Here is a 14,965-nt window from a genome sequence, read left to right on the forward strand (position 1 = left end):
GGAGGGGATGCCACTGGAAGGAACTAGGATGGGGGCACCTCCTGGGGCAGCAATGAGGACACCAAGCATCCAGAGGAGGGAGTTGGCACCTGTGTTCCTTTCTGCTCAGAAATGGCTCAGGAGATATATTATCCTAACAGCACAGTTGAGAAATCCACATAGCCTAATGAATGATAAACCTGACCCAAACTCCCAGCACTTTCTTGCACTGTGCTCGACTTCAACCACAAGATGGCAGGCGTCCGCGGAAGATGGTCCACAGCCCAGCCCAGAAAGCCTCTGCAGAGCTGAGGAGGAAGCAGCTCCCACCGTCCAGGCCAATGGCCACCAGTTATACTTTAGCTGCTATGAGTCAAACTCTTGTTGAGGAGAAAGGTTCTAGATGCCATTACCATCCATTTAAAGACTAGGCATAGAAAAATATGTAGAGAATATGTAGAAAAATCTCGATTTTCCATTTATTTTTACTATCAACAGTAAGTTGTGTAAAGAAAATGCTACCCTAATTTCTGTGGTTACTGTTTGTGGTGTGGAAAAAAGTTTTAAAATTTGAGTCCGAGGCCCTAAATTCTAGTCCTCCTCACTCTTCTCTTTTAAAAAAAATTTTTAATAGACTTTGTTGGGGTGACATTGGCTAATAAAATTATACAGGTTTCAGGTGCACAATTACATGATACATCATCTGCATATTGCCTTGTGTGTTTTTCCCCCGAGTCTAGTCTCCCTCCATCACTTCTTGTAAGAACACTTGTCCCCGGGAAACCACCTGCCCGAGCCTTGGTTTCCTCCTCAGCGCCATGAGAACACAGAACTGGGGCGAACCCTGGCTTACTGTCCAGAAACCCAGTCATGGGATGACAGGGCCTGTGGGGAAAGAAGGCAGAGGAGAATGAAATGGGCACAAATGTGCTTCCTTCACATGGCATCCTTGGGGAACGGGTTGTTCCACATGACGAATTTTCCAGATAATTGAATTTTAAATGCTGAGACTTGTTTTCCTTTAAACCTTCTGTAATGGAAATCTTTCTAAAGTGTATTACATGCTTCTCTGGCTTCTTAAACAGCAAGCTGAACATAATTTAACCTTCCCTGAATATCTCCAGGTCATCACGAAGACCCCTTCTTCCTATATGTGCTATAGTCCTGAATAGAGCGCCGGTGCCTTTGGGCATACTCAGGTAGGCAGGACCCTCATGCTGAATGGCCCCAGAGACCATATTATAAAGGTATAATTGGCAATTCTTCCTTTCTCGGATCTACATGACTACCCGCAGTCATTTCTCCAAGTAACACCTTCCAGCAGCCCTCCTGACACTGTTTAAAATCTGCTATAACCTAGACAGAACTCAAGGTTGCCATGGGTAACCAGAGTCTGAGCTTGTAAGAACCCTAAATTTAATTTTACACACAATTTTAAGACAGTGGGTACTGTGCTGAAGGTTGCCCCTGGGCAGGGCTGGTGGACGGACGGCGCGTCTGCCCGGCATGTACGTCTCTGTAGCAGCTGGCCGGTCACCCTGAGCCCGACCCCTGCTGTCAGCCCAGCACCCTGCTCCTGCACGTGCTGGCGTTCCCCCAGACTGGCTCGGACCCACGCCATCCTGGTTGCTCGATATTGGAATATCACCCCGGTTTCTGGGTTGAAGATTATTCTCTTTCCTGCTGAGTGAATTGATAAAGTTCGAGGCGCTTCTCTGTCTGTCAAACTCAAAGGCGTTTGAGTTTTCTCTGTTGCATGCTGAGACCTGGGTTCAGGTTGCCCGAAGCCAACCAGGAGGGGTGTTGAGAGCTACCTTTGATTGAATATCTACCATGTGCCAGAAGCCTATTCAGTGCATTATATAAATCATCTTATCTCATCCATTAAAGGACCCTGTTGGGGAAATAGCCTCCATCTCCTGAGGCTGAGGAACTGGCCCCATCACACGGCCCATCAGCGGGTCTGGAAACTGGGTCCACCTCCCTGAGGCATACTTTTTGCCCTCTCTGTTCTGCACAAGTTTATTAACATACAAGAAAGTCCAGTCAAGGTTCACATCCTGGAAAAGATATTTTAAGTGAAACATGGGCCCTTTTACTTTTCAGAAAAGGCTACTTGTTTTTGGTGTGTGGGTTGTATTTTAATTAATTCCACATTTTGTTACCAATTTGGAACAATCCGTCCTCAGGGAATAGATCTGGTTTACTTATAGAAAGCTAGCTGAGGAGGGAGGGACTGGGGTTATAAAGTATTTGTAGGAACTAATCCAAAAAACCTTCACAGTCCTCTCTGCACAAAACAGAAGTAAAAAGAACATTCCAGAAAGGCCCAGCTTCACCAGAGTAGGTGCGATAGGGCTCGCAAACAAAAAACTTTGCTTTGTGTGTCACCAACTTACGCCTGCAATGCTGATGTGACATCATATATGACGAGGATCCCTCCCCATCCCCAAAAGTTCTCTAGGAGTTCACTCCAGGACGATGCTATTACCACTCAAAAGAACAAGGGGTCCTCAGAGCTACCGGTGAGCCAAGAAGCAAACTATAGACCTCAGGAGTCTCAGTCCCTGAGGACGCAATGATGGGTCTATCATTTGGGACAGTCACAGATTTAGCTTCCTAACTGGCTCTGGGATGCGAAAGGGTAACCAAACCCATGCCTACGAATTCTGTTGTCTCCCCAGGGATGGGCTTTTCAAATTGATCACTAAGTTAATTTTTAAAATAAGCAAACCATGACCTCATCTTCCACATTTTGCACCTGCTCCTTCCACAGTTAACACACACACAGAATTTTCAGCATCCTCTTCCAAAAACATTCACACTGCTGTAAGGTTTCCAGAGTAACTCTTGTCAAGGAGGAAACGGAGAAGAACTAGCCACAGGAGACAGGGTCAGAATATCAGGGGCATTCGTCTCCTAGGGCCGCCATAAAAAGTACCACAAGCTGAGCGGCATAAGCAACAGAAAATGGTTGTCTCGCAGTTCTGGAGGCTGGAAGTCCAAGGTCAAGGTGGTGGTGGAGCCATCCTCCCTCTGAGGGGACGGGGAAGGATATACTCCAGACCCTGATCCTAGCTTCCAGGAGTCCCTTGGCTGTGGTAACGTAACTCCTCCTCACATGGCCTTCTCCTTGTGTGCATGCCTTCGCCCCTTTTATAAGGACGCTAGTCATATTGGATTAGGGGCCCAGCCTACTTCCCCTGTGACCTCATCTTAAGTAATTATAACTGCAATGGCCCTGTTTCCAAATAAGGCCACATTCGGAGGTACCAGGGATTAGGACGTCTACATATAAATTCTGGGGCAACACAGTTCACCCCATAACATCATCTAAAGGTAGTACTGAAATCAAAATCAAACTCAAGAGCAGGAGCATTATGAACTGCCCAAAAGATTACCTCATATTATAATTGCAAGTAATCGTGTGGGTGAGTTACCATGTTGGCAGGGTGTGGGAAGTGGGTGTGCGGACTCCTGAAATCTGTCGCTTAGGAGGGTGAATCGAGGAGGCTGATGAGAAGAGAGTTAGGGCTCTCTATAGAACCCTAACTCCTACTCACCACGTTTTAGGACAAAACCTACAGAGGTCCGTGCGGAAAGTTAGTGTGGAAGGAGACCCCGCGCTCACCTGGCCCCGCCGACATCGACCCCGACCATCAGCTGCCCGTTCAGGGAGAGGATCTCGTCGCGCAGCCGGACCTTCCCGCTCTTGCTGGCCGGGCTGTTCTTCCTCAGCTCCGTCACCCAGATGCAGCCGACGTCCAGCACGGGGCCCTGGTGGGTCTTCCTCTTCTTGCCCCCCCTGCGCTTTTCTCCGTAGTCCCCGAACACAGGGATGTTCCCGAAGCTGAGGCCCACCGTGTCCGTGTCCCCCAGCTCCTTGGTGAGGTACACAGTGCAGATCTCCATGCCCGGGGGGCTGTGGTCGGCCGGGGCCGCCCGCTCGTCCACCGTGAAGTTCAGCCGGATGTACTCCTGCAGCTTCTGGATGGCTGCCTGGCACAGCCGCTGCTCCGGCCCGTCCCCGCCCTCCCGCAGGCTCCTCTCCAGCCAGCGGCAGAGCAGGGGCAGGTGCAGCCCAGCATTGTCCTGGGTGATGGGCATGGTGCTCACTCCCGGACACCAGCATCATGGGAGGACCTGCTCCCGGGGGCCGGACCCCATGGGGCCCCGCGGCCCTTGGGAACCCTGGCTGTCGCCGGCTTTGCCTCTGTTCATGTTCAGGCTGGCAGACGAGCGAGGCCCGCTCCGGACGGGGCCGTTTGCGTAGGCAAGAGGAGGACTGGACCCAGACCCAGAGTGGACAATCGCTGTGCCTGGAGTGCTCACCAAGGAAAGGAAGGAAGCGTCGGACAAGCCTTTGCTGGGTTCACATCACAACAGGGCCCGTGCAAATGACCTGGAAACGGGGTATTCCTTCAGCAGCATCAGCAGGACCTCCCCCGATTCATTCACACCTGGAAGAGAAAAAAACAAAAAATTCCTTCCAGTCACAACACTGAGCCTCTGACACAGAACACACGGCCTCTTGTATTACTGAAGGGCAGTGTTTGCTTTCCTTATTTCCCAGCTTGGCTCCCTCTGCCCAGTACACACACACACACACACACACACACACACACACACACACACACACACACACGCACACACGCGCGCGCGCACACACACACGCACGCGCGCGCGCACGTACCCCCCCCCCCCCCTTCCCTCTCAGACAGAAACCTCCAGTTAGTTTCCTTGATCAGCAGGGAAATGAGATGACTTTTGCCAGGACAACCCCGATGATGCTCACATCCAACCAGGAGGCTGTGTGATAGGACCCCTTAGAACAGGGGTCCCCAAACTTTTTACACAGGGGGCCAGTTCACTGTCACTCAGACCACTGGAGGACCAGACTATAAAAAAAACTACGAACAAATCCCTATGCACACTGCACATATCTTATTTTAAAGTAAAAAAACAAAACGGGAACAAATACAATATTTAAAATAAAGAACAAGTAAATTTAAATCAACAAACTGACCAGTATTTCAATGGGGACTATGCTCCTCTCACTGACCACCAATGAAAGAGGTGCCCCTTCAGGAAGTGCGGTGGGGCCGGATAAATGGCCTCAGGGGGCCGCATGCAGCCCGTGGGCCGTAGTTTGGGGACCCCTGCCTTAGAAGATCATAGAGGGGTTCTGGACATACTTTAGACCAGGGGTCTCAAACTCGCGGCCCGCCCAACAATTTTGTGCGGCCCGCAGACTGGCCCGCAGACTAATCCACGAAGTTTGATTAGTCAGCGGGCCGCACAAAATTGTTGGGTGGGCCGCGAGTTTGAGACCCCTGCTTTAGACCTTACATTCCTAGAAAGTTGAAATCTTTCTCCATTTGCCTTCATCTGTCCAACTGCGTACGCAGGAAGGCTCTCCATTCCAGAACTCTGTTCTTGCCACAGGAGAAGGGGCCAGTCAACAGCACAGAGAGACCAAGGCTCAGCCCTAGGATGACGCCAGTCAGGAGGGTAGACGCGGATTGCATCTTTATCACATGGATCCACAGGAACTCATGTCCCCTAGCACCCTACAACTCTTAGTCTCCTTCCTTCTTTTCTTTTGTGTTGGACAAATGAGTTTGTAAAATCTGTATTTTGGGGGTTTGCTCACTTTTATTATTAAAAATGGCTGCTGCCCACGTGAATGGCCTCTGCCAGGTAAAACTGCTAATTACCTTTCTGCTTGGGAAGGGCCATTGTTATGCTAATGTGTGCTGGAGGAGGGGTTTTGCGCCAAAAAGTTTTAAGAAGAAAGGAGAAGAAGGAGGAAGCCACGTTTTGCAGAGTTTGTGCAGAGAGAAGGAGATGGGGAACCTCAGGTGACCAAGATGGTGGGGGGCCTTTGATTCTAGGAGAAACCGGAAAAGATTCTCCTGGTTGTGGAACCAGAGAACGTGTGAGTGGGTTTTGGTGCCCTGTGTGTCTGTACTCGCTGGCCGGGTGCAAGGCTAGAATAAAGGGATGGCTCACCAGTTTTTGGCTCCACAGTTTCTATACCGTCTCTCTGAATCTATTGGGAACCTGAACCTGCACGTTAATGGCCGTGATGGCCACGACTACTGGGCCTACACTTTGGTAAACTGTGAAAACCAATCTATGCTTTGGCCCATTCAAAAGCCTTCTCCTCCAGACAAATGTTTCCCCAAGCTTCTGGGTGAGAAGGCCTGGCCCTCCCTGGCTTGTCCTTTGACATACAACAGTGGTGCTCTTACCAGCCTGCAGGGCCAGCGGCAGCACGGAGCTGTGGCAGCCTTCCCCAGCTGAACACTGCACATGTCTGGCACATCATTAGTCTCTCTGATAAAAGGTTAATTGAATTATATCACTAATTTTTCTTTTCCATGAAAGAAAGTTTTCACCTTCATCCCCTGTATAGGCAGAAGAATGACCCCTTTCACTCTCTTCTCTGAACTCTACTTTTGCCCTGAGAAAGTCAATGTAAACTGTGCCATCAAAGATGGAAAACATTCTTCCCCTTCTCAGGAAGTGATTTAACAAGAAATAATAATAAATGGGAGAGGTGTCAGAAGCCATGTCAATAATAAATAACTTTATTACTCAGTAAAACCATAAAGAAATGTCTAGTATCCTAAGTTTTGATTTTCCAAAGAACTCGAGTGCCAGCTATTAATGGGTTCCAAGTAAATCAAAAGCTTAGCGAATATCATCTACATAATCATATGCCTACTAAAAAGAAATGCAAAATCAAAGAAAAGATATTCTATAAAATGTACAAAAATGGAATGTTTGGTTAAAATAAATAACACCTCTCACTGAAAAGTAATGCCATGCAGACATATTAAAATCTTATAAATAAATCAAAACATTTTCCATCAGGCCTAGGAACCTTTATGAGTCTCCTTTTCCTCATCTGTAAAATGAGAAAATTAAGCTAAGTGATCTCTAAGGTCTCTCAAACTCCATGGTGAGACCCTTAAATATGGTGACCGTGTCATAATCAACAATATACTACCCCAGCACAGTGCCTGTCACCCTGTAGACTCTCAATGACTTCAAAAAAATGTTTTTTTTAAAGAGCCTTTAACTTCAAATCTTAATGGTCTGTGATTCGAAGTGTTAGTTTCAGTTCCAATGGTTCCCTACATATGAAAACAGAGTAAATATCTTAGGCAAGATACCCTTTATATAAGTCTTGTTGAAGAAAACCAAACTTAAGAGGAATAGAGAATTTATTTCCTGATGTCAACTCATATTCATTCAATCCATATTTATTGAACATAAATTAAGAACCAGGCCTTGAACTTGGCACTGGGAATATACTGTTAATAAGGCAAATTCCTTGGCCTGAAGGAATTCATAGTCTAGTGGGGGGATGCATAAATAAATGGAAACTAGTGTGTAATAAGTCTATGACAGCCCTCTTAACAGAATCGACAAAAGTAGGCTCCCAGCAGCCACATTCATGTAATATAACCCCCGGCCCCTGTGATGGGCTCAGAGCTGAGCACCTTGGGTAAGTGGGAATTAGAGTCCTGCCGGAGAACTGAGCACTGGGACCTAGAGAGAAAGGGCCTCGTCTCCAATGTGCAGTGAGAACCGTAACTTCTGAACTAGGGATTCTAGATGGCAATATTCTACCTTCTGTGTCAGCTGAGCAGCAAAAAAGCCATCCTGCCAAGAAATAAAATTGATCAGTAGAAGGCAGAGGTGCAAGACTAGGGAAAGAGCACGCTCTGGTTCCCCACAGCAATCCTGGGCTTAGATCGAGCGGTCCTGGATGGGATGCAGTGCTGAACTCCCCCTCAATTTAAAAGATCACATCGATTCTTATAATAAATTGCATTTTTAAAACTTAACTATTTTTAAAAAAGAGAGAAATGGTAAAGAAAAACTAAACTAAAACAATTTTTTTTTTTGGATTTTTCTGAAGCTGGAAACGGGGAGAGACAGTCAGACAGACTCCCGCATGCGCCCGACCGGGATCCACCTGGCACGCCCACCAGGGGCGACGCTCTGCCCACCAGGGGGCGATGCTCTGCCCTTCCGGGGTGTCGCTCTGTTGCAACCAGAGCCACTCCAGCGCCTGGGGCAGAGGCCAAGGAGCCATCCCCAGCGCCCGGGCCATCTTTGCTCCAATGGAGCCTTGGCTGCGGGAGGGGAAGAGAGAGACAGAGAGGAAGGAGAGGGGGAGGGGTGGAGAAGCAGATGGGCGCTTCTCCTGTGTGCCCTGGCTGGGAATCGAACCTGGGATTTCTGCACGCCAGGACGACGCTCTACCACTGAGCCAACCGGCCAGGTCCTAAAACAATTTTTTAAATGAAAATAAAGTTACCTTGAAATGTTTTCTATACTTCGCAACTAAAAGTTGTTAAATGATACATTGAAGGTGAGCAAAGCTGATTGGCTCTGCTTGGAGCAGCTGTCCTTCTGTCATCCAATCAGTTATGGCCAAGGGGATAGAGTCATGAGATACAAATATGGCCAGTTAGTCTTATTTACTTTGATGTTCATGAGCTATATGACTTTTCAATTCCATGCCTATAATTGGTAATTTTCAATAATCCTTCCAATCCCCTATTCTATCACTTCCCCTGGATTTTCTTCAAACAAGGGAAGTAGAGGTATTCTTGTGTGTGTGTGTGTGTGTGTGTGTGTGTGTGTGGTAACAGAGACAGAGAGAGAGAGAGAGAGAGAGAGACAGAAAGAGGGACAGATAGAGACAGATAGGAAAGGAGAGAGATGAGAAGCATCAATTCTTCATTGTGGCACCTTAGTTGTTTATTGATTGCTTTCTCATATGTGCCTTGACTTGGGGGCTCCAGCACAGTGAATGACTCCTTGCTCAAGCCAGTGATCTTGGGCTCAAGCCAGTGACCTTGGGCTTCAAACCAGTGACCTTTGGGCTCAAGCAGTGACCATGGGGTCATGTCTATGATTCCACGCTCCAGCCAGCAACCCCACGCCCAAGCTGGTGAGCCTGTGCTCAAGCCAGCGACATTGGGGTTTTGAACCTGGGTCCTCTGCATCCCAGTTTGACGCTCTATCAACTGTGCTACCACCTGGTCAGGCGACGTATTCTGATCCATCTCAATAATGTTAGATGAATCAGGGTACAAGAAAAGATACACAATTTTGCAATACTATGTAAAGTGTGGTTCTTCCACAACCACCATTGAAACATTCCAGTGGGCAAGATGTTGATCCAGAGAAGACAAAAAAGAACAGAGATCTACAAATAGTTACAAATACCAACATCCCTGTTTGGCTGATCTCGCAAAGGTCTAAAAGTGCCTCATCCTGAAGATCAATCCATATCAATGGTAAGTAGAATTTGTGGACATGGAGGGCCACTGCACGGTCCAGCTCACTTTTATCTATCATATATAATTCTCCAATTAGAGTCGCATCTCAAGCAAACATCTGTGATAATTTAAATTAATTTTGAGTAGCCTGAAGCTGACAGCCTTAGCATTCAAAATAAATGCTTCTGTTACTGAAGTAATTTATTGATACTGTGTTTAGCATCTACCAACTTTCTCCGCTCCCCTTTCGGCTAACTCATGCATACACAACAGAGTGATGTCACTCACAAGGGGATAAATACTAGTTCGAGGGTGGGACGGGGCCAAAAAAGCCTTAGATATTATAATGGTTAGTGCCCTTCCCCCAACCTTCTTTTTTCTCAATCCTATCTGATAAAAAAAGAGCCTTATTCCTGGTATTTAACTTCTGTGTTAGGGAGATTAAATTAAATTAAATTTTAAAATGAATAAAATTTAAATAAATTAAAATTTTTTTCCTTCAGGGTGAGGAGTGGGGGACAAGAATGAAAACGACTGGGAGACACAGAACTAACTGAAACCAATCGTCTGCCCAAAGTCACAGGCCCTGTGATTCCCGAAATCTGGAGGCTAAATCCTCAACCCGAGCAGGGGTTCATCCAGACCTCAACTCACAGTCAGATTCACAGCAGACTCCTACAAACTGTCCTGATTCTTGTCGTCTCCTAGTCTGACCTCTGCCAAGTTCCAAGTTCCTAAACCTCCATCTCATCTTCCTACCTTCTGGACTGGATTCTTCTTTTGATGTTTACAAAATGCTCACACTTTAAAGGAAAAGCAGTGTTGACAAAATATCTACTAGTCATTCATTCAACAGATGTTCATGAGTGCCTATCACGTTTTGGGTCCTGAACAAAACAGATGGTGTTGCCTGACCTGTGGTGACGCAGTGGATGGGGCGTTGACCTGGAATGCTCAGTTCGCGGGGTTCGAAGCCCCAGACTTGCTCAGTGAAGGCACACTCAAGAAGCAACTACTATGAGTTCATGCTTCCTGCTCCTCCCCCGTCTCTCTCTCCTCTCTCTGAAATCAATAAATAAAATCTTTAAAAGGAAAGAAAAAAACAGAAGGTTCCTACAAACCATCATGATATGATGGTGAATCAGTAAATGTAAAATACTCAATGTCGTCAGATGGTAATTAGTACCATAAAGAGAACTGTGTCTGTGTCAGGCTAGTGAGTGATGGGGGCTTGGGGGGTTAGGAAAGGCCCCTCTGAGAAGTCTGAATAAAGTGAGGGACTGAGGGGAGGGAGTGTCTGCCAAGGGCAGCCAAGGGCAGAGACTCTGGCCTGGCCTGAAGAGATGATGGGCGGAAATGCTGCTACTGGCCGGATGTTTCCCCTCTGTCTTCTCCCCTCCAACCCTCAGCACCACCTTAGAAAGCAAGGGCGTCTCAGCCCACTCCACCAACGCTGGCGGGCTATATGTCTAATTAGCAGCTATATTGAGTCCCTACTTTGATTTGGGGGCACCAAAGACAACAATCAAAAGGAAACCAGGACATGTTTCTGCCCCTGTTAGAGCTAAAAGCACACACAAATTCATACAAGGGTTTACTAATGCCTTGCACAGTCCCAGGTGCTACAGACAAACCCACAGCTGACTCAGAAACTGCAAATATAAAGATCGTGACTCCTGTAGGTTGGCTTATGTTTTGGAAGAGCAAGGTATTGGCTAATTTTTATCTATCGAAATCACTGATTCTGGGCTAATTGAATGGCTGTGCTTACGAGACAGAAGAGGAATGAGACCCCGTCTTTATTTCATGCAACAAGGGATGACTGTGCCCTCACTGCACTGGCCTAGAGAAGAAGGGATGAGGAATGGAGTGGGGGTGGGGGAGGAGGGGTGAAGAAAGAGAGCATCGGATAGAGTGTGCAAAGGGAGGTAAAGCAAAACATTCGGGGGCACTTGGCGGATTCTGGAAAGTGAGCCTTTCCCAGGTCGATGCTGGGGCTCTACGGGAGGACAGAGCTGTCCCCACACCCATTCTAGAAGGTGAGGACCTAGAAGGAACCTCAGGGATTGCTGCCTCGGCCCTCGGTTTTTCAGATAAGAGAAGTGCCCATCAAGACAGGACTGAGAGCCCTCCATTCCTGACCCTGGAAGAACAGGAAGATATGAAAAGTGAATGAAATAAAAAAGGATGACATGCAGATCTAAACTGCAAGATCTAAAACTTGAAGTTGTTGTATTTCCTCAAATGTGGGCTATTTATCCAAATAACAAAACATGGGAAGGAGTAGAAATTGTGGACGTTCATGAATCACTGTGATATTTTTTTTCCAAGATGACTATAAGAACATAGTTGGAGACCAGAAAATAAAAATGAATATAATTAATTATTTCTGTCCCCTACCTACCTCTCAAATACTTTTGCTGTGGCTTCAGATACTGAAACAAGTTTGTCCATCCGCAGTTTAAGATTTTTTCCTCAGGATCTGGCCAGTTTTGGACTAAGAACATTTCTGGGGTTTGGGTATTTAATACTAAAAGAGCATAATGATTGGGGAAAGAGGGCATTTATGAGTTTCTGTATATTTTTGTGAATTGGCAATTTAATACTTTGAAATAGTTGCTGTCGACCAAGTGGGCAACTGGCTGAGACAATCACAGCTTCTGTGTCAACAGCAAGATAATCATGAGGTCGCTGTGGTGGCCCATTTTAATGTGACCTTTCTGCTCAATTTGCATGGACTCGATTCAGCAGCCATGATGCCATCAACCTGTCACCCACAACCCTATAGATCACACCATCAACATATAGCATATGTTAAAGTAAGTTCTCCTTCAGTTGCACTGGAGGTATTTAAAAAAATAGTTATCTTACAATACTTTACAATTATTCCTTTCAGAACAATTGTGCTATTTAGATGCTTTTAGTGCTTAGGCTTTTGGGTAAATAATCTACTTACTATATTTGAATCCTCAGCATATTAACTGCAGAGCCTCTGACCTCATCATTAATTACCAGTGGCTCAAATATTTATAGTAGCCAGTAATCTACTCTGCTATTAGCTAACTGCAGGTCCCTAGGCAAATCATTTAGCATCTTTGAACCTCAGTTTCCTTATCTGCCAAATTAGGTGGTTCTATTAAGTTTCCTTCTAGTTCTAGCATCTTCCCGGACTTTGGAGCTGAGTTAGCAAGTCAGGGATGGAGTCACTAGCCTCATTAAGAAGCATCTACATAACACATGGAAGTTTTAAACTGCAGAAGAGATGGGCCAAATTGCTTTATCAGATTTTGAGTATCTGCCAAGGCAAGGGAGGAAGAAGGCCCCTGGGCGGTTTTAAATTCACGTGCTTATAACCAGAGTTCAGCTCTTTCAGAAGACAAGAAGAAATATATTGTACTGAATAAAAGCTCTTTGGAGGAGCAGAAAGAACCAAAGTTTTAAGAACAGAGAACATACTTGCCTGGGGGATGGAGTTCAGGAGGAAATCGGGGTTTCCATGGAGGCCCCACTGACACTTCAATTTGGCAAGGGCTCAAATGTGCAGACAGCGGCCTCCCCCACCCTCCCCTCCCAGCCGGGTGCAGAGAGAGTATCCTCAGAGGAAGCCGAGAGATCACGGAGCACAAAGGTTCAGATGGGCGCCTCTCCGAGAAGTGTCCCCTTTTCCCAGGCCTCCCTGTGGGAAAGGCCTCAGACATTGCTCCTGAGAAGGCAAGTCAAAGTCCATGGGAGTGAGAGAAAAAAGAATCCTCATCTGACCTCTTCCAGGCGGGAAATCAGAACGAGGGAGAAGAAAAGACGGTGAAGGAATGTGAGACACCAGTCCCTTTACCCTCCATGGACCCCACAGCTACTCATGCACCATCTTGATTCTAAAAAGGGGGTGGGAGAGAAATAAAGTAAAGTAGAGAGAAAATAGCACGGGAGGGCAGAAATGGGAAGAGACTAGGCTGGAAATCATCAAGTGGAGGTTCAGCTCTGGGCACTGCCGTGATGGCGCTGGGGAGAGGTCTGGAGATATGAGGAGGTTGGGCCCACTATCTTTTAAGATCCTGCTGTTGTTGCATAGGCTCAGTATTAATGTTCCAGGCCCAGAAACATGAATTCTATCTGCACAATGAAAGAACATCTGCCTCTCAAGTGTGGGCATACTGTCACCAGCAAGAACGCTTGTTCACTAACTTTCAACTGGAAATATAGTTACCATGTGGGCAGGATGTTTGCATTGACCTGATCAATACCTGCTTTTCCTGCTGCAGGATGCAGAGGAAGGCAAACTTCAGAACAAGGAGAACCAGGTGAGCACAGGTGAGCCCCCAGAGAAGGCACTCTCTCTGCCACACCAGCCCGGGCTTTGCAAAGGAAACTACCCACTAAGCCAGACTGCCCTCCACTAGACGACACCTGAAAAGGTATTGCCCAAGTTTAGCTCTGAAGCTTTTCCTTCCTGTTCTTGGCACAAACTCCCACCCCCCCTTCTATCCATACCCTTCCTCCAAACTACGTGTCATAACGTCAGTGAGTGTTAATTTCTCTTCTCTGAATAGAATCATATTTTAGTCCCTTGTCCCCAAGGTGATTCTAATTTAAGTTTTGGATTCTATTTGTTTTTATAGACAATTTCTTAAGTTGGGTATTCCTGGAGTGGGCTATTCAACTGTGTATGATGTATTTCCTAGTTTCCTTCTCAACACAGAAATTTATCTTCTGTATTTCTAAGTTCAGGCTTGTGGGGAGGGGGTCTCACTATTGCCCTCAAGGACCAAGGACACTTTCTAGATTTAACAAAACTACAGAGACCACAAAGCAGTCACGCGGCAGGCCCTCTGCAGCACGGCTGTGATCTGCTCGGAACAGTGCGCGTGAGAGCGAGGCCGACAGCGGGGACAGAACCAAAGTCACAAAGGATGAGCCAGGGGAGTCCTTGTTCTCTTTACCACTCTTGGCCCGGAGCCCTGCTGAGGAGCCTTATGCTGCTGAAATTCCAGGCAGCTCCAGCATTTCCCGGGGCCCTAAGGCCCTGTGGCTGCACCCCTCAGCAGGACACAGATGGGGGAACAGATTGTGAGGGGACCTGCAATTCAGTCAACAGAGCGCTAGGTGCCCAAGGCATCCATTGGGAAAAACTCACTTCACATGGGAAACAGGCTCTTATCCATTAGGTAAAGCCTCTTGCCAGGAACACTGGAACTAAACAAACAAACAAACAAACAAAAAACCCCAAGCCCTTAGAGTTCTCTGTCTTGGAGGTAATGAAGGCACTAGGGCATGTCTACATGGGGGGGGGGGGGGGAAATACAGCTAGTTGGGTTCATCGTGGGTTTAAAGTTTTAGGACAGAAACCTAGTCTTTACTTGGCTAAGTATGCAGAATTAGATGCTGAGGGAAACAGATGCCCCCAGGCCTCTTCTGATCTGGGGAATTACCTGGATGAGCAAAAAATGGCTATTACCTGCCACCCACCAAGCTCTGCTGAAGCATTTCCAACAGGCTTTAAACACCCTGGTCTGATGGCTCCAGGTTCCAGATCATTCCAACTGCGAGTGCCTGACCTGGACTGTGCAAGTCAGACTCCAAAGGAACCCTGTGAAAAGGCCTGAAGACCTGCTCTCGACTTGAAATCGGACGTCTGGTGGCCTGAGGAGGTGATTAAACACTTGGCCTCCCTCCCCAGGGCCTGC

General features: G+C 47.0%; 1 protein-coding gene across 4 annotated transcripts in view; it reads right to left on the minus strand.

Annotated features, from left to right (window-relative positions):
* PDZD2 (PDZ domain containing 2) overlaps nucleotides 1-14,965 on the minus strand; it is a 342,143-nt gene that overhangs the window by 217,157 nt on the left and 110,021 nt on the right. For all 4 annotated transcript variants that reach the window (XM_066373870.1, XM_066373861.1, XM_066373853.1 and 1 more), the window contains exon 2: nucleotides 3,611-4,439. In XM_066373870.1, the coding sequence (XP_066229967.1) occupies nucleotides 3,611-4,086 (476 nt within the window). In that variant the 5' untranslated portion in view covers nucleotides 4,087-4,439. The remainder of the gene's footprint in view (nucleotides 1-3,610; nucleotides 4,440-14,965) is intronic.

The sequence above is a fragment of the Saccopteryx leptura genome, chromosome 1, assembly GCF_036850995.1.
Source record: "Saccopteryx leptura isolate mSacLep1 chromosome 1, mSacLep1_pri_phased_curated, whole genome shotgun sequence".
NCBI classification, from domain to species: Eukaryota; Metazoa; Chordata; class Mammalia; order Chiroptera; family Emballonuridae; genus Saccopteryx; species Saccopteryx leptura.